Genomic DNA, 26,906 nt, shown 5'->3' on the forward strand with positions numbered 1-26,906 from the left:
TTTTGGTGACTGTTATGACCCTGGACTGGAGCTTTAAGAATTTGGTCCAGATCTCAATGCTGTAGGTTTTATTTGTGCTTCTGTCTCTATATAAACACAGAGACACGTTAGTCACAGTCTGTGAGAGTCGCGTGCAGTCTGTGCAGCCGGTCTGGTGGGAACACACAGCGCAGTGGCAGGGCCGGAAAGTGGGGGGGCCAATGGCCCCCTGGCCTCAGTGGTTCCGGCGCCTATGGTTGAACTTGAATCTGAACAGATTATTGTCTTTAACAGTCTTGTGTCTTCTACACTCTTTACTGCCAACAATACTGCTACCATCTCCCCTGTGTATACTGAAACATCATTTGTAATTCTCTTAATTAGTTTTACATGAAAATCAAGTACTATATATGGGACTCCTATTTTATCTGTTGATGTTTTTGATGCATCTGTATGAATTTGTATAAAATTATAATATTTATTTAAATACGATAAAATAAAACTTTATTGTCCATAGAAATGGAAAATTTGTTTGCATAATCTGCCTCCCATAAAAAAAATACACATATCATATAACAGGGGTGGGCAATCCTGGTCCTCAAGGGCCACTATTCTGTTTTCCTTCTTTCCTTGCTCCAACACACCTGATTCCATGGTTAAATGACCTCTTCTTGTTCTGCAGAAGCCTGTTAATCCCCCATCGATTCAAATCAGGTGTGTTGGAGCAGAGAAACAAGTAAAACATGCAGGATAGTGGCCCTCGAGGACCAGGATTGCCCACCCCTGTCATATAACATCATAAACATTCATCATAATCATTTAAAAGAAAGCTAAAATCTGATCTGCACAAGTAAATTCATTTATTCTTCCTCTGGTTTAGAAGTTTGATGGAATATGGTATAAAGGAGTTCTTTTACTTGTTCCTTCTGTGACAAGGCACCCTGAATCGCCTCCTAGATGGAAGAAGTTCAAATTCGCTGCTCAATGCATGAGCTGGGTCCATAGAAACTTTGTCTGCCAGTCCTACAACCTGTTTTTCACACAGCTCATTGAATTTGTTCTCCACTGAATGGCCCACGATTTTGGAGCAGATGTTGAGGAGCCTCAGTATCCTGTTCTTCAGCTGTATTGAATGGCCGCAGAACCACACTGAGCTCCCATACAGCAACACACTCTGAATGGTGGTTGTGTAGAAATGATTCAGCATGACTGAACTAGTTCCAAATAATCAAAGTCTCCTCAGGAAGTAGATCGTTTGTTGTAGTTTGTTGCACAGATAATCCACATGAGCGGAGGAGAGGGCACTGTTTACATATACTCCTAGATATTTAAGTACTCTGCTTGACAATCATGTGATGTATGACAACTGCAGCAATGATGAGTTGAGGTTGGCCAAAAACAACTTCCTCAGTCTTAGCTGTGCATTCTGGTCACACCACTCAACCAGGCTTCTCACACAGTCATGGTACAGACCTGGTTGTTCCTTGCCTGACAGTAGATCCACCAATGCAGTGTCATCTGAAAATTTAATTAGATGATGGTTAGGTGCCCTTATGACACAGTCATTGATGGTGAACAACACAGGGGAACTTACACAACCTTGTGGAACTCCACAGTTTGTGCTAGTCAGGGGAGAGTATGTGTTGTTTACCTTAACCAGCTGTAGTGTGTCTGTGAGGAAAAAATGATACCAGTGGGTGAGGTGGGATTTGACCCGAACAGTATGCATTTTTGAAAGTTATTTTTGATTGTATTAAATGTGGAGGAAAAGTCAATAAACAACACTCTTGCATATGAGGTTTTGCTTAATGTGTCCAGATGTTCTGACACCAGGTGAATGGGGGTGGCCAATCTTCTGTGTTCCTCTTCTTCTGGTAGGGGTCTAATTTGTCCTGGACTGATTGAATCAGCAGGCGCATGATCATTTTTTCCAGCGACTTAATTAAGACTGAAGTTAGCGCCACTGGTCGAAAGTCACTACTCTTTAGAACATTTTTTCTTTGGAAGTGGGATTACATATGATGTCTTCCAGGCTATAGGAACAGTTTGCTTATACAGGGATTGCTGAAATATGGGCTGCCATACTGCAGATGGCTTTGGTGCCACCCCTCTCACCAACACAAGGAGGCGTTCCTCTGCTGCCGACCAAACTGGCCGGTGTAGACGCGACGCATTCTTTATAGAGCCGAGGCGAGTAGAGTGGAGTAGAGCGGAACTTCTGAAGAAGAAGTAGGTAGGTACATTTATTTATATAGCACTTTTCAGCACAAGGCGACTCAAAGTGCTTTACAACACAAGAACAAAATTACAGACAGAGTTACAGAACATGATAATGCAGGTACAAGATAACTAAGCTAAAACAGGACAATGCTAACCAAGGTACAGGATAACTAAACTACTAAAACATGATATTACTAAACCAAAGCAAGAAGAATCAAGCTAACAGTGAATATGATAACTAATTGTACAGTAACTAAGCTAAGTGTACAGAAAGGCTAAATAATCTAAAACATGACAATGCTAAAACTAAAACTAACAGTACTGAACTATCTAAAAGTACCCCAGGCCCGCTCTACAGCCGAAGTAAAACCAGACATATCTAAGCATGAGCTTAGACAGTCAAAAATAGTAGCTAAACTAAACAGTTCACAGGCAAGAGGGCAACGAGCTATTGTTGACATAAATTCCAGGGAGAATTGACTTTGGCCTTCAAGGCCACATCGGGAAGCCAAATGTAGATAATAACAGAGTTGTTTTGGAACAGGCTGACTTTGTTTTGAGTCTGCCTTGAAGTCTTTGCTGGTACATTCTCGAATCCAAATAGCTAAATTTCAGGTCCAATTTGTTGTTTCGAAACGAGCAGCTTCTCCAAGATTTTAACCTTTTCCATATTCTGAGTCCAGAAATTGCATTTAGTCCAGAGGCCATTGTCTTTGATGATGGAATATCAGCCAGTTCGGAGTAGTTTGCAATTTCGCTCCTGTTCATCACAGTCTGAGTGCTGGTCGATCCGTGAACCCATCAACGAATTTGACGATAATCCAGGTAACTGCCTGGTCCAAAGAGCAGAAATCCTGTTATCAAAAACCCAAATATGTAAGGAACCCTCACGTCAGTAGGTACACAGTCTTCCACTCCTGCCAGGAATCCACTGTATATCCAGCAAGACATATCCCGAGACTGGAGTCTTCTTCACCCAGTCGAGAAAATTGTATCAATTGTGTTGAGAAACCAGCTGATCAGATCCATATTCCTTAAATTTTTGGAAAATATGTAAAAAGACGCTTCAAAAAAGAAAGCAGGGTGTGTGTGTGTGGGGGGGGGGGGGCAGAGAGACAGAGAGAAAAGAAACACGTCCACCTTCCACCAGGAGCAGGAAAAAAAAGAGGCGGTATAAAAGGGGCACAAGTGTTTGCCAGCCTTTTTGACCCTACCTGTCCTCGACCACTCTTTTGCCTTGCCCGTACCTGTCCGTGAGTAGGTTTTGATCTCCTGTTTTTGAACCTTGCCTGACTCTGACTTTGTTTAAGCTGACTGGATTCTGGATCTCCGGTGCCTGAGAGACCTTCTGTGTATGACCCTGGACCTCCTACAGACCTCGAATTATTGGATGGTGGCTACAAGAGGTTCTGCTTTCAGAGAACTTCCCCAGGACCTCAAGGCCCCTCATTCAGCCCTGCAACAGCAGGATTCTTGGCTCCAGAGAGACCCCGAGCCCTGGACAAGGCTGGGCCACTCCAGACACCATCCCTTTTTGAACTTTAATAAACTTTTTGTCAGTTAATCTTTGTCTTGGCTGCGTGTTGGGTTCTGACTCTTTTCCCTCCAAATGTTACAGTACGATCTCGCCAGAATTAACCCACAGCCAAATCAAGATAGGTGTTCAAAGGTAGAAACTTCAATTACTGGCCTAGAAAGAAGTGTTCAGGAGATTTTACAGGGACTCTCTATTCTTAGGGCCTCTCAAACTCAAGCTAGTGCCCCTGTCACACAGCCTGCTCCGCCTTCTGTCAGGCCTACAGCAAGTGTTTACAGTGAACCTGAGATTCCTCCTTCTGAGCGTTTTGATGGGGATCCTGAACAATGCAGGTCCTTTCTGACCCAGTGCTCACTGATTTTTGAACTCCAGCCTTCTGCCTTCCCTTCTGCACGTTCCAAGGTGGCCTGCACCATCTCTTTACTACCTGGTCAGGCAAAGCAGCGGGGGACTTCTGAGTGGGAGAAGTCCGTCCAGAGAGGAAGGCTGCTAGGAAACTGTTTTCACTTAAGCAGGGCTCCCGACCTGTGACTGACTATATAATAAATTTCCATGCCCTGAAGTCCAACTGTCAGTGGGATAAAGAGGCCCTGTTTGATGTTTTTTTTTTTACCAGGGTCTGTCAGAGGAGATTAAGGATGAGCTAGCGATGCGTGATCCTCCCAGGACCCTCAAGGCTTTAGAACAACTAGCCACCCGGATTGATCAGTGCCTTTGTGAACAAAGAAGGGAGAAGTCTTCTTTCTATCAAAGAAGGGTCTCCAAGGTTCAGGTTAGCCCATGCGTTTTGCCACAAGCCCCCATGCCGTCCTCGGTTAGTGCTGAGGAACCCATGCAATTGGGAAGGACCAGGCTCTCCGCTGAGGAGAGAGAGAGACAGTTCAGAGATCACCTGTGTTTCTACTGTGGAGAGAGAAACCACCATGCTCTTAATTGTCCATTAAAAGGACAGGCTCAGTAAAGCAGGGGCGGTCTTTACTGAGCCCTATATTAAGATCCAAGGAACCACCTCACAACCAATGCTCAATCATATTCCCTGATTCTTCTGGGGACGAGTTTCCTGTTTTCATTGATTCTGAGGCAGATGCTGACTTTATTGATGTCCACCTAGCCCATAAGCTCCTCCTGGAGTTGGAGCCTCTTGAGAAACCATGTGAGATATTTGCCATTGGTGGTCATCTTATGGACCGAATAACTCACCAGACTAAACCTGTATCTGCACTGATTTCAGGAAACCACCACGAGCGAATCTCGTTTCTACTGGCTCAGTCTTCAGAGATTCCGGTGATTCTGGGGCGTCCATGGCTGATCAAACACAATCCTGTCATCAGTTGGGTCACTGGTGAGATCCAGTCTTGGGGTCCACTCGGCTCTACAACTTGTCTGAGAAAGGCTCCTACCATGACTTTGTCTCCTGAGGCTGACCATGATTATCCTGATTTGTCTAAAGTCCCTGAAGTATATCATGACGTACGTGAAGTATTTAACAAATCTAAAGCCACCTCTCTGCCTCCTCACAGATATTATGATTGTGCCATTCACCTTTAACCAGGAACAATCCCCCCTTGGAGGAAGGCTGTATTCCATTTATGGCCCAGAGAGAGAGGCAATGGAGAAGTATATTTCTGACGCCCTGAAAGCTGGTCTTATTAGAAAATCCTCATCCCCGGCTGGTGTGGGATTTTTCTTTGTAGGCAAGAAGGATGGGTCTCTTAGACCATGCATTGTTTATCATGGCCTAAATGATATCACCATCAAGAACAGGTATCCTCTACCCCTTATGACATTAGCTTTTGAGCTTCTTCAAAGAAGGACTGTGTTCACCAAGTTAGATCTACAGAATGCCTACCATCTGGTCTTTATAAGAGAGGGAGACGAATGGAAGACTGCATTCAACACCCCCTCAGGGCATTACGAGTATTTGGTCATGCCCTTTGGCCTCACTAATGCCCCCACCGTATTTCAGGCTTTGGTTAATGATGTTTTAAGAGACACGCTCAACAGATTTGTGTCTGTCTACCTAGACGATATCTTAATTTTTTCCAAGGATTTGTCTTCCAATGTCAAACATGACCGTGAGGTCCTACTTAGACTGCTCCAAAATAACCTGTTTGTCAAGGCAGAGAAGTGAGCCTTTCATCTGTCGTCTGTTTCTTTTCTGGGTTTTGACATGGCTCCTGGAAAGATCTGCATAGAACAATCTAAGGTGTCTGCTGTCCTGGATTGGCCTGGACCATCAAATGTGAAGGATCTTCAACGGGTCCTTGAGTTTGCCAGTTTTTACCGCCGCTTTAATAAAAGTTATAGTTCAGTGGCTGCCTCTTTTCATAGGCTCACCTCTACTAAGACTCAGTTCAAGTGGTCTGCAGAAGCCAAACAAGCCTTTGAGGGACTCTTCACCTCAGCCCCCATTCTACGTTTCCCTGACCGCCCTAATCCCTTTGTAGTTGAGGTGGATGCTTCGGACACTTGTCTCAGTGGTTCGCTGATGATGCCAGGTTACACCCATGTGCTTTCTTTTCTCGACGTCTCTCAGCCTCAGAGAGAAACTATTGCCCCTTTCACACGTGCCCTAACGGTCCCAGCTCCACTTTACTCGGCTTGCTTTGTGAGCGTTTACATCTGCATTTTTTCGCACTCGGTCCCTGCTTCTTTGGTCCCTGTTTCGGAGTCGGGCCAGCCGGGCTGGCCCTGCTTCGTGGGTGGCGCAAGCTTAGCTCCTGTTCACTCATTGGTCGTGGGTGTGACCAGATGCAAGCATAAAGAGCGAATGGTTGGAATATAAACAACAGTGTTAGCTTACCCTGCAACGTTTATGCCATCTGTCGCCCAGCTGAAGGCGCTGTAAAGTCTGAAATCTCCAGCGGATAACAGCTGTCCTACTCCACGCAACAATTGCGGCATCCAGAGCATTTCTTCCACTGCGCCTCTCTTCCTGAAGTCTCAGGAGAATCCCCATAAGTTTAAAAAACAGCAACAACACAGGGCCAATGTTGTCCATAGCGCTTTCGTTGTTTACACAACTTGCGCTAAGTTTCGGTAGCGCAACCCCCGTGCTGCGGCCCCGCCCCCCGCAACACGAGAGGCGTTTCTCTGATACCGACCAAACTGACCAGTGTGAATGCGATGCATTCTTTATAGAGCCGAGCTGAGTAGAGTGGAGTAGAGCCGGACTTCTGAATTAGGGTCCGTGTAAAAGAGGTATATGATGTTGGGGACCGAGAACTTTTGGCAATAAAACTGGCACTGGACGAATGGAGGCATTGGTTGGAGGGGTCTCAGCATCAGTTCATGGTATGGATGGACCACAAGAACTTGGAGTATCTCAAGTCTGCCAACAGGCTTAATCCTCGCCAGGCCAGGTGGGCATTGTTCTTTAGTAGATTTAACTTCACCCTGGCCTATCGACCAGGAGACAAGAACATCAAGCCAGATGCCCTCTCAAGAGTTCATCAATCCTCAGTTCGTTCGTCTTCATCTGGTACCCATGACTACATTCTCCCCTTTGCTACCAGGTTAGCCATAACCAGAATCAAAGTAATGCTCAAGAAGAGTCATCTGAGTCAACAGCCTCCTGTTCGGTGTCCAAATAACCTTCTGTTTGTTCCAGAGAGTTTGGTATCCAAAGTTTTTCAGTTTTGTCATAGCTCTAAGTTGTTTTGTCACCCAGGTATCACCAAGACCCTGGCAGTGGTATAATCAGGATTCTGGTGGCCCACGCTGAGAAAGGATACCCGTGAGTTTGTGTCAGCTTGTTCCACCTGTGCCAGAGTAAAGCCTTCCTGTCATCGTCCTGATGTCTACTAAGACCACTGCCCATTCTTCATCGGCCATGGTCCCACCTTTCGATGGATTTTATCTCTGGCCTGCCTTCCTCACAAGGTAACACCATTCTCCTAACTGTAGTGGATAGGATCTCTAAGATGACTCACTTCATACCTCTTCATAAGTTGCCCGAGAAGTGTTCAGGCTCCATGGGGTTCCTCGCAACATCGTCTCTGATAGAGGACCGCAATTCATCTCCCGCTTTTGGGGTGAGTTTTCCACTCTTTTTGGCATTGACATTAGTTTGTCTTCAGGTTTTCACCGTCAGATGGATGGCCAGATAGAGAGAATGAATTAGTAGGTTGAGTCCAAGTTGCACATCCTTGCATGGATGCTCTAAGTCGATGGTCCCAGAACTTACCTTGGGTGGAACATGCCATCAATGGGCTTCCATCAAGTGCTACAGGTCTGTCACTATTTAATGTTGTCTATGGCTATCAACCTCCAGTTCTCTCCATTCTTGAAAGGGCTACCCAGGTTCCTGCTGCCCATGTGTCTGCACGTCTCTGTCTCAGGGTATGGAGAAAGGCCAGAGCAGCATCTCTGCAGGACCTCTGCTGTCTATGCCTGTAATGCCAACCGCCACCGTTCTCAAGCCCCAAGATACATAGTGGGTCAGAAGGTTTGGCTCTCCACCAAAGATCTGTAATTTTCTGTAATTCTTGATCAGTAATTTATATAATTTTTATTCCAATTTCTGTTTTATTCCTATTATAATTTTTAATTAGATGATGATTACTGCCCAATTACTGACTCTGCTCCTGTCCTAACATTTACTCTTCTTCCCCTCCCATCATTAATGCATACAAGATTTTTTATTTCCATCAATTCTTCCATTATGTGTTCATTTTTATCATTACATTTTCCCCAAATAGTACAATTTGCATTAGTCTTCATACCATATCACTTTCCCATTCAGATATTTTGACATCTCCTTCGTCACCTCAAGAGATAGTGATTTGCATTATAAAACTTATTTATCTTATATTTTCCTTAATTTCTCCACATTTCAACTATTGTATGTTCTAGTTTCATTCCTTTTACCAATATCTGATATTGTATTCCTTGTTTTATGAATATCCCGCATCCTCCTCCACTTCCTTCTTGTCTATCTCTTCTAATGCAATTATATTCTTTAATTATAAAATCTAAATTTGGGTTCAACCATATCTCCTGTATACATATTATCTCTGGTTTTTCTTTAAGTCCATCTATATATCCTATAAATTCTTGTCCATTCACTATTAAACTTGCATTCCCCTGTAATATTATCAATTATTTTTTTATCATTTTAGGTTCCTGACCTTCCATTTGTTTCTAACCTTTTATTATTTTTTCCCCATAACATCTCTTTAAATCCCCAAACTTTTTTGCTCCCCTTATAATTATTTTAATTTTCTCTGTCTTGTGTTTAACCTGATCAGTACAGTTAATAATGTATACAATGAATAAAATAAGATTTTTTGCTGTCATTAACATGTTCTCCTCCGGTTTATGTTTATTTTTTGTCGTTTTAGGTCAATTAGGATTTTCAAAATTATTTCTATTTGCTAAATGCCAGAATAATGAGAGAGAGAGAATGCTTTTAAGGCAATTTTTAATATTTTCTTCATAGTCAAATGTTTAAATACACTAAGGTTACTATGCCTTTAAACAATTGGGGATATTTGGTGTCATATCTTTGGAAGCTTCTGATAGTTTGATAACATCTGAGTCAATTAGAGACACACCTGTGGATGTAATTTAAGGCACACCTGAAACACACTGCTTCCTTCTATGAAATCATGGGATAAAAGCAAAGAATTTGTCAGAAACACTTTGAAACACTTTGATTTCAAATATTTCTTGTAGACAAAAATGCAGGGGCTCAGGAACACTGACCAGAAACCACTGAGAAAAGAGAATGGTTAGTGGCTGGAGAGAACATTGGAGAAGATGCAGAAGCACAGAGCAAAAGCCACTAACCTTCTCAGAGTCTGTGTGGAAACAGAGGACCAGGGACAGGTTCCACTTAATCCTGGCGCACTTAGTGACCGGGGTCGGCAGTTCATCAAGGGGAAAGTCCAGGACATGCAGAGTCATTTCCAAGAGGTCAGTACAGATGGTAATCAGAGGGCTAGGCAGAACTCGGAGGTCAGGGCACAGAAGAAGGTTCGGACAAGTGAAGTCAGACTCGGGCAAACAGATCCAAGGGCGAGGCAGGAGGCAGCAGTCGAGGGACAGAAACAGGGTCATAATCCAGAGAACAGAGGTATCCAAAAGGGGCTAGGCGAGGCAGAGAAATCCATGAGACAAAACGTGGTCAGACCAAGGTCAGCCAAAGAAAGAACGCTGGATATCTACTCACACTATGGCTTTAAAAAAATCTGGCACTGTCTGCCTGCCAGGGAGCTGAATATAACTGCTAATGAACAGGTGAGTGGCAGGATGCTGATTGAGTGTGGAATAGCAGGGGACAGGTGAAACAGATGAACTTGATTGCAGGCATGGTGAGCAGGGAAAGGAGACAGCAGGCAGACAGGCCAGAATCATAACAAAATCAGCCAAGATATCAGGAAGAGAATTGTGAACTTGCACAAGTCTTGTCCATCCTTGGGTGCAATTTCCAGATGCCTAAAGATGCCTCATTCATCTCTTCAAATAATTATATGCAAGTACAAACAAGATGGGAATGTCCAGCCATCATACCGCTCAGGAAGGAGACAGGTTCTGTGTCCCAGAAATGAATGTGCTTTGGTCCGAAATGTGAAATCAACCCAAAAACAAAAGCAAAAACCTGGTGAAGATGCTAGCTGAAACTGGTAAGAGTGTGTCATTATCCACAGTGAAACCAGGAAGAAGTCATTACTTCAAAAAAAACATAAAAAGACAGATTAATGTTTGCAAATGCACACAGGGAAAAAGACCTTAATTTTTGGAGAGATATCTTGTGGTCTGACGAAACTAAAATTGAACTGTTTGGCCATAATGACCATCATTACGTTTGGAGGAAATAAGGGGAAGCTTGCAAGCCTGAGAACACCATCCCGACTGTGAAACACTGGGGTGGCAGCATTATGTTGTGGGGTTGTTTTGCTGCAGCCAGGAAGTTAAAGCTTGGGCGCATATTGGTTTCTCCAAATGGACAATGACCCAAAGTATACAGCCAAACTTGTTACAAAGTGGCTTAAGGATAACAAAGTCAATGTTTTTGGAGTGGCCATCACAAAGCCCTGATCTCAATCCTATTGAAAATTTATAGGCAAAGCTGAAAAGGCATGTGCAAGCATGGCGACCTGCAAACATGACTCAGTTCCACCAGTTCTGTCAGGAGGAATGGGCCAAAATTCCTGCCAAGTATTGTGAGAAGTTTGTAGATAGATATCCAAAACTTTTGACCTTAGTCATACAGTTTAATGGCAATGGTACCAAATACAAATAAAATGTATTTAAACTTTTGACTTTGAAGAAAGTAATGAAAATTGCCTTAAAAGCATTCTCTCTCTCTCTCTCTCTCTCTCTCTCTCTCTCTCTCTCTCTCTCTCTCTCTCTCTATCTATCTATCTATCTCTCTCTCTATCTATCTATCTCTCTCTGTCATTAGTCTGGCATTTAGCAAATAGAAATAATTTTGAAAATTCTAATTGACCTAAAACGGGAAATGTTTATTCTGATTTCTCGTCAGACAGTGTGAAAAAATGCATATGTGTCTTTTTTGTAGTGTATGTAATCTTCTGGTTTCAACTGTATGTTCTTCTCCACACTTTGGACACCTCTGCTTCCCTTTACCGCTGCTACATGTCCATACTGCTGACATCAATAGCACCGAAGTGGGGAAGGGATAAAAGGCCTGACTGGGAAACTCATGTATCATGTTTTGATTTTTTCTGGTAAAGTTACTTCTGAAAATTTGATTAGAATTAACGTGCTTCCAACCCTTTCTCCATTCCTAGATTTTGACAGTCTGTTTAAATTACTCACCTGTGCTCCAACAATACCTCTTTTTTATTTTTCTAAATCTTCATCAACTGGTTTTCTTGTAATCACTCCCTTAATTGTTCTGTTCTGTCTTACTACCTTTATTTCCATTATCATCTATTTGCAAATGCTTTCAATGTTTAATGCTTTTTTATCCTCTGTTTTAAAAATTATTATTAAAGCTGAACTGAAGTGTTTTGAAGCCAACATCAAATTATAAAAAACAAATTATATAACTTTTTTTAACATTGAACAAAACCATTCAGGTGTTTTCGGCTTTTTCTGTGAACCCCCTGATGTGTGATGTCCTTGGAGCCGCTGAGGGTGGCAAGCATTCAACAATTCATCTGTGAGTGGATGAATACCTCTACAATATAGTTCAGTTCCTTGGAATTATTTGTTTGAACCAGCCTGAAAATACCACTAGAGTTTCATTTTTTGGCTTCCTGAAAGATAAAAGCCTTCCTCAGATTTGGATCCATAAGCTCTGATATGGGAATTACTATCAGAATTCAGGTTTGGACCACCTTAAAAGAGAGCACTGCTCCGACCCTCATTACTGCATTGGACTGGCTTCACACCAAAAAAACAGGACCTTTTACCAATTATTTTTAATTTTAAAAGAAAGTCAAATGGAGAGGAGGACTTTGCCACAGAGAACGACAGGAGGAACAGGAAGTTTTCTTTCTAATGTGACATGAACGCGCGCTGTCATTAAATGGTTTGAGCTGCTTACAGGCTGACAACCTGAGATCAGTTGAGGAAAAAATATAAACAATCTATGTGTGATTAAACAAATGTCATAGTCTGAAATTGCTGTTGATTAGTTTACTCTGTTGTGAGACTTCATAAATGCTACTTGCAGGCGTGCTCACGTTTTTAAACGAGTTAGCATCCAGTTAGCTTAGAGTTGCATCGTCAGCTCTCTCCTGCCGGTTTTATTAATTTTTAGTTTTGTGTGCTGATGACATGACTACGATCTGGAGGTAATCGGTTCTTGCCATTCCATTTTCCCAACTCGATTGTTATGTGCATTGTTTTGTCGGCCATGACGGTCTTGGTAATAATCAGAATCCATATCTGAAGAGTTTTCATCTGATTACGGAGATCCAGTCGTTGGTTCAGGTTCATACTGGTATGGTTGTTTATCCATTACTCCAGAAAATATATCAAGCATTTCTTTATATTAAAGAAAAAGGCTTCTTTATTTATTTCCACTAGTAAAAAACCTGACAGTAGCAACATTCTTGGTTCTTCAGCACTGTTTTAGGGTCCAGCTGGGGCACAGCGCACGTCATGAACCCAGGATAGCAACTCCGCCCCACAAATCACCAAGTTTTAGGTCAGAAAAAAATGGGTTCCTGGAATCTTGTGTGGATGTGTTTAATTAAATAACATTCTTGAAATGTCAATATTTTGAGATTTTATTTCAGTTCACCTTTAAGTTTCCATCTCTCAATATCTTTACAATTTCTATGTCTACAATTTTTTTTAAATTCTAGATAATGCTATGGGGCTCAGGTTTGTGGGGCATCCTCTTTTTTAAAATCTTAATAATATTTTTTGAATTCCTCCCTCGCTACTTTCCTTTGAACTACTCTTTCCTCATCCAAACGATTTGCCTTCAATACTCGTTTACTCCTCTGGCTGTCAAACAATCCTCTATCCTCTATCATGCTTTCTCCTTGTTACCTACCTCTCCTTTTCCCACTACTAACAGTTGTCCAATCCTCAACTAACATATCATCCTCTGTGTCTCCTTCTTGTTGTGCCATTTCGATCCATTCACATATCAGTTTTGCCAAACCTCCAATTCCTTAGTCCAAAGATTATTTATCCTTTTCCTTGATATTTATTATTTATTTAACTTTCATTTAACCTGGCAGGCCCTAGTGAGATCACAGATCTCTTTTTCAAGGGAGGCCTGGGCCTGAAAGCAGCCTAACATACATGTTTTTAGACTATGGGAGGAAACAGACGCCTCTCACCCTTCAGTCTGCAGCAATACGATGACAAAGAACTGAATACATATAAGCTGGGATGATGAGGAAGTCAAAACAGGTGAGCGATTACCGAACTAGGGACAGGTGCAGATGGGACTGGCAGGTTGACTGGAAAACTACTGAGCTGAGGGCAGATGAATAGTTCATCCCAATAGGTGGCAGTAATGCATACCTTCAGTTTTTTGCACACCGCCAATAAACTCCACAAGAAGAAGAAGGTGAACAGTGGCACAGAAAACACATAAGAAAACTGATCACACAACAAGACAGAATCTCAAGCGTGAGAAGAACACAGAATGCATAGAAACACAGGAGTGACAACATGAACCCAGGCTTAACAACGAGAACAAATTAACAAGAAAACAAAGAAAAAACTAAACACAAAGAGTTCAAACACAAAATCAAATACAGAAAAATGAGAGGTTATATGATGCGACTAAGCTAGAGAAACGTGTGTCCGGGGGTCTATGAACAAACCTGTTTTAACACAAATGAAAACACCTAAATTCATATAAAACTTGGTCTGACTACTGCACTATGGATTTAAGATAGAGGAAAAAATCCTCTGGTCAAGAACAAAACTAACGCTGAGAAAACTACTGAGGGCGACTACATGGAAGCCGGTATAATGGTGTCCACAGCTCAGGTACACATGAATGGCGGGGATCTACACATTCTCCTCCAGGAAATCAGAAATAGCAACAAGGCACTTTTTAAAAAGATTGATTCAAAAACAGCAGAATTAATTCAGCCCATCTCTGGACTGAAAACTATGGTGAATGGTCTGAACAGGTTGGTACAACTTTGGTGAACTACATAGCCACACCATTTGCAGCATTAGACCCCCATATACTCGAGCAGACTGTTCGCGAATGGTTGAGACTTCATACTCGAGCGTACAGATTGCCTAAAATTCTCCCGTGACAAATTTCAGTCATAACGTCACCGGACAAAGAGGAAGAGATCGCTTGCCTTTAGCTTTAAAAAAAAGAAAAGAAAAGAAGGTGCCTTTAGCCCTGTTTCTTCACCACCAGGGCAGCCACCGCACACCTGTCAGTGCTGCACAGAGAGTGGCAGTCATGCTGCGTGCTGGCACCGATTCTTAACTGAAAGCAGTTGGTGTTGCACACAAAACAGTTCAATGTAAACACTGTTTCTTGCTGGGCAGTTTATTGTGCAACACCGAGTATGCGTATGCAGTCATAAAAATTTATCTTTGCGTGGACATACGTTTCGAGTCCATGTTAAGTTCGCCTCGAGTACGTGCGGACCTTCGCAAAGTGAAGTACGCCCGAGTTTGTGGGGGCCTTTACGGCCGTGCAGTATTCTCCTAAAGTTGGGCTGTTTTGTTTCGCTTAATGCGCCTTAAATATGACAAAAGTTTGAAAATGGACCATTTCTTGACAGTGCACTTTATAATCCAGTGTGCCCTATAGTGCAGAAAATACAGTAATCCAAGAAGAAAAACTGAAAAAAAAAAAAATGACATTCAAATGTAAAAAGAGCGGTTTTAATTTTAGTCTGCAGAAAGTTCAATGCTGAAGTTTGTCTTCTAATCACTCTATCTGTTCTGCACACAAATGTATTCGTACACAAGTGGAAATTGTCCCGAATCAAGACTCTGATCAGGGTTGATCACAACTTTTCAGCTGATTTGAAAAATACAACAACATCACATTTAAAACACTGACCTTTGACCTGCAGCACAACTTGTTTCCTCATCAGGATGTTTCCCTCCCTGCTGTAGACGCTGCAGGTGAAGGTCTGACTGTCTCCATCTTTTGGGTGTTTCAGAGTCAGACTGAGGTCTCCAGTTCTCAGCAGGTCTTCATTCATCTTTGTTCTGTTTCTGTAGAACTGGTTCTGTTCTTCAGGTTGATCGGGGTCTTTCATCAACACATGGACCTTTTGGTCTCTACTGTCCTTCCACTCCACTTTAGTGTCTTCAGGCAGGTGAACTGTGGTTCTGCAGGGCAGCAGGACAGACTCCACCCCTGACTCCACCTCCACCTGTGAGACTGAAGGACAGCAGAGAAGAAGATCAGCTGGACAGACAGCAGCAGCAGGTCTTCACCACTTTACTGATTGACTCTTAAGTTAGAGACAAACATGAAGCTTTTTATAAACTGAAAGAAAACCAAAATCAGTAAATTCAAAGTTCTGATTCTACTTTGTTCAATTTTCATCGTCACAGAGTTCCAGAGTGGATCCAGATGTTCCTCATCTGGAACCAGAACATCTGCCAACTTTTGAAAACCTGTTTGTCTGTGGAGACAGTATGTGTTAATCTGTGTGTTGATGTGTGTGTCCAATGTTGTGTTAACTATCTGAGCGAGGTCTTCTCTCATTCTAAAACCTTTAGCTGTAAACTTGTCCCTGTCTGTCCTGGATCTCTGCCTCCTGCAGGGTTTCCTCATCTTCACTCATTCTAATGTGTTGTTGTGTTCAATGAAAAACACTCATTCCATCACATTTACTTTGACTCTGAAACTCAAACACACACATTTCACTTTCAGCTTCTAATAAGACTCTGATCAGGATTGATCACAACTAATCAGCTGATTGGTAAAATACAACAACATCACATTTAAAACACTGACTTTTGATCTTCAGCACAACTTGTTTCTTCATCAGGATGTTTCCCTCCCTGTTGTAGACGCTGCAGGTGAAGGTCTGACTGTCTCCATCTGTGGGGTGTTTCAGAGTCAGACTGAGGTCTCCAGTTCTCAGCAGGTCTTCATTCATCTTTGTTCTGTTTCTGTAGAACTGGTTCTGTTCTTCACATCGATCAGAGCTGTTCTCAAACACATGGACCTTCCTGTCTCTACTGTCCCTCCACTCCACTTTAGTGTCTTCAGACAGGTGAACTGTGGTTCTACAGGGCAGCAGGACAGACTCCACCCCTGACTCCACCTTCTCCACCTGTGGGACTGAGAGGACAACAGAGAAGAAGATCAGCTGGACAGACAGCAGCGGCAGCAGGTCTTCATCACTTTAATGTGTTAATGCTCAGCGCTTGTGTTGAGGATCACTCTCAGCAAATACCAAATAAACTTTACCTCAAAATCTTTAATTTAGGGGAATTTAGAAAGAATTACTGTCTTGGCAAAACTGTGTCAGCCAACTTAAATTGGTTTACCTTGATATGTTATTCAGTTGGAGACGTTCATTCAATGATGACATTCTTAAAATGTCATTAAAATTTGTTCAGTGGTTCATAAAATATTTTGCAAACACAATGGATAAACATTAATCCTTCACCTTCAGTGGTGAGTGACAGAGTAAAATCAAAGTTCTGATTCTACTTTGGTTCATTTTAATCGTCACTGAGTTCCAGAGAGGATCCAAATGTTCCTTATCTGGAACCAGAACATCTGCCAACAGTTGAAAACCTGTTTATCTATAGAGGGAGTGTGTGTTGATGTGTGTGTCATTTGATGATATGTGTGTCTTGATGTGGTTGTTGGTGTGTGTGTCCAATGTTGTGTTAACTATCTGAGCGAGGTCTTCTAAAACCTTTAGCTGTAAACTTGTCCCTGTCTGTCCTGGATCTCTGCCTCCTGTAGTCTTTCCTCATCTTCACTCATTCTAATGTGTTGTTGTGTTCAATGAAAATACTCATTCTATTTTATCCCTACTGACCGCCAGAGGGTGGTGCTGAAAGCACTGAATGTTCCCATTGTGCATGCACCGTCTGAGTAGTAATACCAACAGAGTCACACCTGTGACACGTCGGATGATCACCCAGTCTATATATACGGACATCATCCGAGGCTCTGTTCCTCATTTCTTCTCGCGTGCAGTTCGTTGTATGGCATTGGCCTTTGGATAATTGTCCCGTCGGCGAACACCCGATTGCCTGTTGGCGGGAGTAGCGGTGAATCCTAGGGGCTGCGACAGTTGACCTTCACTGAAGGTAGGTGTGCTGTTTGTTGGTGATGACAGCGTTTGCGCTTCCTCTCCCAACTGACAGCATCTGACTTCTGTGTTTATTTGGTTGATTCGCTTTAATTGGTGACTGTAGCGTCTTGCCCCCTCTCCCAATTTTAGCCAACTTCCAGATCAGGAGTTCCAGGTTGAACCTCTCTGCGTTTGCATTTTGCTTTAATTGGTGACTACAGCGTTTTCGCCCCTCCCCCTCTCATAGTTTTGTTTTTTTCGTCTTGTATATTGGACGTAGCTGGCGGTGTCAGCCCCTCTGTTGCTATAGTTTATAGTGATTGGTGACTGACTGTAGCGTCGCTGCCCCGTCTCCCGATCTTAGCCTGTTTTTCTGCCTGCGGTTGCGCTGACTTGACAGTTCTTTGACGCACTTAATGTTTGCCCTCTCTTCATCCCTACAGGACACTAGTGGTGCCACTATGGCAATTGGCTTTAGTGATGCAACATTTCAGGCTTTTGCGCTGATGACCAGGGAGCTTGGGCGCGTAATGTCTTTTCTGGTTCAGGCTTGTCGGCAGGTCTGGCTGACGCAGTCTACATTGGCCGAAACATGCTGTCGGACCCACCATAGTGTTCCTGTAGTACCTGGGGAGTTGTTTGGTCCGGCTGCCTTGGAAGTGCTGGAAAGGATCGTTCAGGCACGAAACACTAGGCAGCAGCTTTCAGGCCTCAGCAGGGGTATGCCCCCTCCCTCACCTCAACATACAAGGCGCCTGCTGGCTGGCCATAGTATTCGGCCGCCACCTCGGGGTCGTGATCGGCCTGGTGCTTTTAATCCTTGGGTTGCACAGCAGAGACCCAGCAGGGACTTTCGTGAGCCAGTCTGCCAACCAGCCAGGCAGGCCCATGCCACAGACTCTGTCCACTGCCCCACCAGGGCCCCTAGGGGCCGTGGAGACAGGGGGTGGTGCCACCAGGCAGACTGTTGAATATTTTTCTCATCAGCAGCTCAATTACTGGGCTGCTCATGCTGGGGATCCATGGGTGGTTGCCACTCTGACCCATGGTTACCGGCTACAGTTCCGACGGCAGCCTCACATATCACACCAGGTCAGGGTGACTGTAATCGCTGACCTAGTGAAAGCTTGAGCATTGGACCAGGAGCTTTCCACCCTCCTGGCCAAGGGCGCAATTGAGACAGTGGACCCTCTGTGGCAACCCAGAGGCTACTATTCAACATACTTCCTTGTGCCAAAAAAGACGGGTGGATTTCGTCCCATTTTAGATCTCAGGGGACTCAATCAGTATTTGAAGGTCCTGCCTTTTCACATGCTCACGACAGCAGAGGTTCTTCAGACAGTTACCAGGGATGAGTGGTTTTTCTCAATAGACCTAACGGATGCGTACTTTCATGTACCTATTGTGGCAGAGCCTCGCCGGTTTCTTCGGTTTGCCCATCGGGGTCACCATTGGCAGTTTGGGGTGCTCCTGTTTGGCCTCTCTCTCTCTCCCCGAGGGTGTTCACTCGGTGCGTGAAAGCAGCCCTCTCTCCTTTGCAGGTCTGCGGAATGAAGATTCTTCCATACCTCGATGATTGGCTTCTCTGCGCCCCATCCCGAGCGCATGCTTCTTGCAATACAAGTCGTCTGCTTGGTCATGTGTACCAGTTGGGCCTCAAGGTCAACTTGGAGAAGAGCTGCAGACACACAAATGTATTGGAGCTGCGTGCTGTGCATTTGGCTCTCAGACACTTTTTGCCCCACCTGGAGGGGAAACATGTTCTGGTTCAGTCAGACAACACCTCTGCTGTCTACCACATCAACCACCAAGGTGGCACCAGGTCAGCGCAGCTTCTGGAAGTGTCCAGAGATCTCCTGGAATGGGCCTCTCCTCGCCTATCTACCCTGCAGGCAGTGTACTTACCAGGGCAGCACAACCACATCGCAGACTCTCTTTCCCGCCAGGCGACTGCTCCGGGAGAGTGGTCCCTTCATGGCGATGTAGTGCTCAGAATTTGGGACCTCTTGGTCGGGCAGAGGTAGATCTGTTTTCCACAGAGGGGTCAACTCAATGTCCTCTATGGTATTCCCTTACGAGGGCATCAGGTGCACTGGGCCAGGACGCGTTGGCTCATCCTTGGCCAAGGGTCCTCCTATACACTTTTCCACCCCTTAAGTGGATGTCATGTAAGACTGCCTTTTTGTTGGCTATTGTCTCAGCTAAGAGGGTTGGTGAGCTACATGCTCTTTCTGTCAGTCCTTCATGTCTCAGATGGGTTCTGGATGGCTCTGGTGTTACCTTGTGGCCCAACACTGCATTTGTGCCTAAGGTGCTATCCCATTCTCATTGTAACCAGCCACTGAGATTGGTAAGGTTTCGGCCTACATCAGGAGTGGCTGGGGATAGGACCGTATTATTGTGCCCAGTGAAGGCGCTGGAGGCATACATTGCAGCTACTGCAGGTATACAACGCTCTGACCAGCTGTTCTTGTGTTATGGAGGTCCAAGGCTAGGTTGTCCTCTTTCCAAGCAGCGTCTCTCCCACTGGATTGTGGATGTCATCTGCCATGCCTACAATGCGGGACGCTGCTCCCTGCTGGTTGGCGTGAAGGCACACTCTACCCGGAGCGTCTCCGCTTCCTGGACAGCTATGAGGGGGGTTCCGCTGGACACCATATGTGCTGCTGCATCATGGGCTTCTCCAAGCACGTTCACCAGATTCTACAGGGTTAATGTGGCCACCCCTCATCCTCTGGGTCAGGTTCTTCGGCAAGGGTCCTCAGCGTCTCCTCAGCGAGTTATGTGCTCAGTATTACGCCCTCTGGCGGTCAGTAGGGATAAAATATAACAAAAGTTACGTATGTAACTACGGTTTTATGAACCTCGGATGACGTCAGTATAAATAGACTGGGTGATCATCTGATGTGTCACAGGTGTTGGTATTAATACTCGAACGGCGCATGCGCAATGGGAATATTCAGTACTTTCAGCACCGCCCTCTGGTGGTCATCCGGGATTGATAGAACTTTAGTTACATACGTAACTTTCGTTCCATCGCATTTACTTTGACTCGGAAATTCAAACACACACATTTCACTTTCAGCTTTTAAATAGACTCTGATCAGGATTGATCACAACTAATCAGCTGATTGGAAAAATACAACAAGACTACATTTAAAACACTGACTTTTGACCTTCAGCTGAACTTGTTGCTTTATCAGGATGTTTCCCTCCATGTTGTAGACGCTGCAGGTGAAGGTCCCGTTGACAGCGGGGTGTTTCAGAGTCAGACTGAGGTCTCCAGTTCTCAGCAGGTCTTCATTCATCTTTGTTCTGTTTCTGTAGACCTGGTCCTGTTCTTCTGGTTGATCAGAGCCGTTCTCAAACACATGGACCTTTCTGTCTCTTTTATCCCTCCACTCCACTTTAGTGTTTTCAGGCAGGTGAACTGTAGTTTTACAGGGCAGCAGGACAGACTCCACCCCTGACTCCACCTCCACCTGTGGGACTGAGAGGACAACAGAGAAGAAGATCAGCTGGACAGACAGCAGCAGCAGCTCTGAGAACATTTTCTTTGACTGGGTGAAGGTCAAAGCTGTCTGAAATGTGTCCCATGTGTCCACTGAACAGAGACAGTGTTGTCTTTACTGTGTCCAATCAGCAGCAGACTGCAGAGACTGTTTGTTGACTAGAAGCAGCTGAATGTTGCTGTTTGACTGGGAGCTGACTGTTGGACAGAAAGTCATCAGTGAGAACAGGAGAGCCAACAGAAAGCTGCAGACAGACACAACAAGCAGTCAACACTCTGTTCAAGCTGGTGCTTTCCACTTCTTCACTCTTTCTACATGTTGATGAAATGTTCACATTCAGCTCAGCTTTCACTCACACTGGCAGAAAGAAAAGGAACCATTAGAACCAGACTGGATCTCAGTGGGACCAGTTTTTAATCTGGATGAATGTGAAGAACTGAAGGAAGACTTCATATCTTCCTGTCCTGGACGTGTCTTCCTGACATGTTGGAGACACAAAGTCCAGTTGAAATTAGGCCTGTTATTTCCCTGCAGTGGACACATTCTTCTGCTGTCTGTCTCGTTGTCAGAGGACATGAGGACATCCTTTTCAATCCACATCAACATAAAGGTCTCTAAGTTCTCCTGAGTCCCTCAGCTTCTTCCTGTTCCTCACAAACTTCTCTCTCTGACAGCCTGACTTAGTTACTGATCTGCTGCTTCAACTACCTTTAACCTGCTAGTTAGTACAACTAGTTAGTTAGAGACAATCAGCCACAGTCCTTCAGAAATGTTCCACTGGGAACACTGAGAGAAAAGATGGAACCTTTGTTGATCCAAAGTGTTCCTTTGGAAGAAGCTGTGAGGAAATCAGGCTGATTTCTTCTGATTTCCTGTAAATTTAGTGAGAAAAGCTGCAGATCCTGATGTCATGTTAGTGCTGCTGATTTCAGGACAAATGTTCCTGTCAGATGTGAAAAAAGGACTTTTGGTTTCCTGCTGCAGGAAGTTCAATGCTGATGTCTGTCTGCTGATCAGTCTGCCTGTTCTGTACTCAAACTTCTATGCCTACAAGTAGAAGTTGTCCAGAGTCAAAGCATACAGCTGCTTTGTCAATCCCACCAATTCTTCCATTGATCAGGTTAGTCTTAGTTATCAGAAGTGCTGAAAACCTTTAGCTGTAAACTTGTCCCTGTGTATCCTGGATCTCTGCCTCCTGCAGTGTTTCCTCATCTTCACTCATTCTAATGTGTTGTTGTGTTCAATGAAAAACACTCATTCCATCACATTTACTTTGACTCTGAAACTCAAACACACACATTTCACTTTCAGCTTCTAATAAGACTCTGATCAGGATTGATCACAACTAATCAGCTGATTGGGAAAAATACAACAACATCACATTTAAAACACTGACCTTTGACCTTCAGCACAACTTGTTTCTTCATCAGGATGTTTCCCTCCCTGCTGTAGACGCTACAGGTGAAGGTCTGACTGTCTCCATCTGTGGGGTGTTTCAGAGTCAGACTGAGGTCTCCAGTTCTCAGCAGGTCTTCATTCATCTTTGTTCTGTTTCTGTAGAACTGGTCCTGTTCTTCAGGTCGATCAGAGCCGTTCTCAAACACATGGATCTTCATGTTTCTACTGTCCCTCCACTCCACTTTAGTGTCTTCATGCAGAAAAACTGTGGATCTGCAGGGCAGCAGGACAGACTCCACCCCTGACTCCACCTCCTCCACCTGTGGGACTGAGAGGACAACAGAGAAGATCAGCTGAACAGACAGCAGCAGCAGGTTTTCATCACTTTACTGACTGATTCTAAAGTTGGAGACAAACATAAAGCTTTTTACAAACTGCAATAAAAACAACGTCAGTAAAATTAAAGTTCTGATTCTACTTTGTTTCATTTTCATCGTCACTGAGTTCAAGAGAGGATCCAGATGTTCCTCTTCTGGAACCCGAACATCTGCCAACTGTTGAAAGAAAGAAAGATCCACTGATTGTCACACACCTGAGTGTGTGAAATTTTTTCTCCGCATTTGACCCATCCCCTGAGGGAGCGGTGAGCAGCAACGGTGCTGCGCTCAGGAATCATTTGTTGATCTAACCCCCCAATTCCAACCCTTAATGCTGAGTGTCAAGCAGGGTGGCAATGGGTCCCATTTTTACAGTCTTTGGAATGACCCGGCCGGAGATGGAACCCACAACCTCCCAGTTTCAGGGCAGACACTCTAACACTAGGCCACTTAGCTGAATCTGTTTAAACCTGTTTAAAACCTGTTTGTCTGTGGAGACAGTATGTGATAATCTGTGTGTTGATGTGTGTGTCCAATGTTTTGTTAACTATCTGAGCGAGGTCTTTCCTCATTCTAAAACCATTAGCTGTAAACTTGTCCCTGTCTGTCCTGGATCTCTGCCTCCTGCAGGGTTTCCTCATCTTCACTCATTCTAATGTGTTGTTGTGTTCAATGAAAAACACTCATTCCATCACATTTACTTTGACTCTGAAACTCAAACACACACATTTCACTTTCAGCTTCTAATAAGACTCTGATCAGGATTGATCACAACTAATCAGCTGATTGGTAAAATACAACAACATCACATTTAAAACACNCCCTGCTGTAGACGCTGCAGGTGAAGGTCTGACTGTCTCCATCTGTGGGGTGTTTCAGAGTCAGACTGAGGTCTCCAGTTCTCAGCAGGTCTTCATTCATCTTTGTTCTGTTTATGTAGAAGCGATTCTGTTTTTCAGGTTTATCAGAGTCTTTCATCAACACATAGACCTTCCTGTTACTTCTGTCCCTCCACTCCACTTTAGTGTCTTCAGGCAGGTGAACTGTGGTTCTGCAGGGCAGCAGGACAGACTCCACTGACTCCACCTCCACCTGTGGGACTGAGAGGACAACAGAGAAGAAGCTCAGCTGGACAGACAGCAGCAGCAGGTCTTCGTCACTTTTTACAAACTGAAATAAGAACAAAATCAGTAAAATGGAAGTTCTGATTCTACTTCATTTCATTTCCATCGTCACAGAGTTTCAGAGAGGATTCAGATGTTCCTCATCTGTAACCAGAACATCTGCCAACAGTTGAAAACTGTGAAGTCAGTGTGTGTTGATGTGTGTGTCCAGTGTTGTTTTAACTATCTGAGTTAGGTCGTCCCTTATTCCAAAACCTTTAGCTATAAACTTGTCCCTGTCTGTCCTGGATCTCTGCCTCCTGCAGTGTTTCCTCATCTTCACTCATTCTAATGTGTTGTTGTGTTCAATGAAAAACACTCATTCCATCACATTTACTTTGACTCTGAAACTCAAACACACACATTTCACTTTCAGCTTCTAATAAGACTCTGATCAGGATTGATCACAACTAATCAGCTCGTTTGGAAAAATGCAACATCACATTTAAAACACTGACCTTTGACCTCAAGCACACTTTGTTTCTTCATCAGGATGTTTCCCTCCCTGTTGTAGACGCTGCAGGTGAAGGTCTGACTGTCTCCATCTGTGGGGTGTTTCAGAGTCAGACTGAGGTCTCCAGTTCTCAGCAGGTCTTCATTCATCTTTGTTCTGTTTCTGTAGAACTGGTCCTGTTCTTCAGATTGATCAGAGCTGTTCTCAAACACATGGACCTTCCTGTCTTTACTGTCCCTCCACTCCACTTTAGTGTCTTCATGCAGAAAAACTGTGGTTCTGCAGGGCAGCCGGACTGACTCCACTTGGGACTCCACCTGCACCTTATATACTGAGAGGACAACAGAGAAGAAGATCAGCTGGACAGACACCAGCAGCAGAAGTTCTGATGGTCACATGAGTATCTCCTCTGTGTCTGTTTTTTTCTCATCTTGGTGGAGGACTCTGAGGCCCAGAATCACCATTGGTTTGTGTAATGTCACAAAGTGACATTAGCCTATGTATCCTGGTGCATTGTCTCTTTGCTGCAGTTTTTTCACATCTAAATGAAAGATGGTGCAGCATTTAGAAGAAAACTCTCTCATATTTATGAAAATAACTACTCAGTCAAAAAACATTTGAGTCTCGAAGCTCAGGGCTGTTTTCAACAAGGATATTTAATTAAATTTTAGCCTCTTTCTGGTGGTATTTGTGTCTCTGAAGAACAAAGTGAGTAAGTTCAGTGATCTGGTGCTGCTGCTGCTTCACATTATGAGGGCAGGAATGTCAAGAGAAGTCTGACCAACCCTCTTTTCCACTGATGAGACTCAGATACTGTTGGAAATATGGAACCCCTGGACAAATCCCCAGATCTAGAGTAAATAGTTTCACTGAAAATTCAGACAAATAAAATTTAAAAAGGCAAGAGATGCGCTCAGGGGGCCAACTTGCTGCATGGTTTTATGTGTATGATGTAGTGAGCTGTAAAAAAAAAAAAAAAAAAATCAAGGTTGTAATTATACTGTTTAACTACTAGAGAGTTGTTCTGTGCACCTAGGTATTGTACCAACATTAGCTATACAGCCTTGTAAGTACTTTTCCTGCTATTTAGCACCCAGTTAGCTGTCAGCATCCAACCTACCAAGGGTTGAGCTGAAACAGGAAACCATAGCTGCTGCTTTTTTTCAGGGCTAATGCAGCAGGTAACTTGATAGATTTATTAAATGCAGTTAGCATAGCAGCTTTACAACATCAACCCCATTACCTGGTCTCCTTGCAGTTAGCTATAGCTAGCTGCCGCTGCAGGGACGGATCAGTGACGTAAAGAATTCATGGACAAGAAGAATCTTGACTCATGTTTCAGTGAAATCTCGATGATTATGTTTGTTGTTAGCTTTATTTAAATGAAGGATATTTTATTAGAATCAGTTTGTATTTGTTAGAGCTGCTTCTGTACATTTAGGTCTTTTTCTTCAGAAAAACAATCTGTTCAAGTTAGGACTGAGACACTTTCTACTGCTTTCAACATCCATATTACTCCAACATCCAAACCCACTCTCAATTTGAGACACTTGGGTAAATGAAGCCAGACTTTTCAGATACACTGCAGCTTAGAAGAGCTTTGAAATCTTTTTGAGTGTCAGGAGGAGAATCAGAGCAAGTCATGAGAGGACACCAGAAAAAACCTCTTCACATAGAAAGTACAAAATTATTTTAATTTAGTGTAATTGTACTGTTTTATTTATAAACAAGATAACACGATCACTGTGTTTTTGTTTAAGTTTCACTGTATTATAGTCTGCTGTTTCGTGACCTTTGGGAACATTTGGTGACCTAATGGAACATAGAATAGAACAGTCACATCACACGTTCTGCTCAGAACAGATTGTTGAACAGTGTTTCAGAACAAATGTTCCACAAGGTTTGGCTTTGTATAGAAACACCGTTTTCATTTTGCCATCGCTGCCCACCATCTCTGACCAAATTGCAAAGGAATCCCACCATCTTTAACTGAGAATTTATGGGTAAACCAAACTAACCAGGACTTTTTGCAGTTAAATGGACCGTTTGCTTTGGTCACACCTCTTCCAACCAATGACTCTGGCCCACACAGTTTGTTCTCTTGGGTTTTTAAGATTTGATAGTTAATTTGCTAACTGTTAGTTCTTTTTGTTAGTAATGTGGTGGGAAAGTTTTATACGGCAACGCTCGCTGCTGATAAGTCATGACTATGTTATGTCTGAATTCCAAAACCTATGAATTCTGACCAAATGAACCAGTTTACAGGATTGATGTTACCTTTTTCAGCTCCTAGGAACCAGACTGACTCACTCCTCCTTTGCATTCCAATATCTTTGATACAACCTCCTGGGATGACTCTGGGGGCAGAGCTTTTGATTTGGAGCTTCTTGTTCGGAGCTGGGACTCTAATCCTAGAACCCCTTCTTTTCAATATATATATATATGTTCCCACTGGCTCAGGTTATAACAGGAAATAAGATTAGCTACCATAACTACGCAGATGATACACAGCTCTACATCACGATGTCACCAGGTGACTCTGAACCCATCCAATCACTGAATAGATGCTTAGAACAGATAA

The 26,906-nt window shown here is 43.6% G+C and overlaps 1 protein-coding gene across 4 annotated transcripts in view; it reads right to left on the reverse strand.

Annotated features, from left to right (window-relative positions):
• The window catches only part of LOC108244246, a 62,940-nt gene that overhangs the window by 27,012 nt on the left and 9,022 nt on the right, over positions 1-26,906 (reverse strand). For 3 of the 4 annotated variants that reach the window (XM_037976658.1, XM_037976657.1, XM_037976660.1), the window contains exons 5-10: positions 24,330-24,656; positions 23,532-23,808; positions 22,330-22,376; positions 20,591-20,911; positions 16,122-16,451; positions 15,213-15,539 (exon numbers count right to left, since the gene is read on the reverse strand). In XM_037976658.1, the coding sequence (XP_037832586.1) occupies positions 15,213-15,539; positions 16,122-16,451; positions 20,591-20,911; positions 22,330-22,376; positions 23,532-23,808; positions 24,330-24,656 (1,629 nt within the window). The remainder of the gene's footprint in view (positions 1-15,212; positions 15,540-16,121; positions 16,452-20,590; positions 20,912-22,329; positions 22,377-23,531; positions 23,809-24,329; positions 24,657-26,906) is intronic. The other variant, XM_037976659.1, reaches the window with a different exon arrangement.

Source organism: Kryptolebias marmoratus, linkage group LG7 (genome assembly GCF_001649575.2).
Source record: "Kryptolebias marmoratus isolate JLee-2015 linkage group LG7, ASM164957v2, whole genome shotgun sequence".
Classification (NCBI taxonomy): Eukaryota; Metazoa; Chordata; class Actinopteri; order Cyprinodontiformes; family Rivulidae; genus Kryptolebias; species Kryptolebias marmoratus.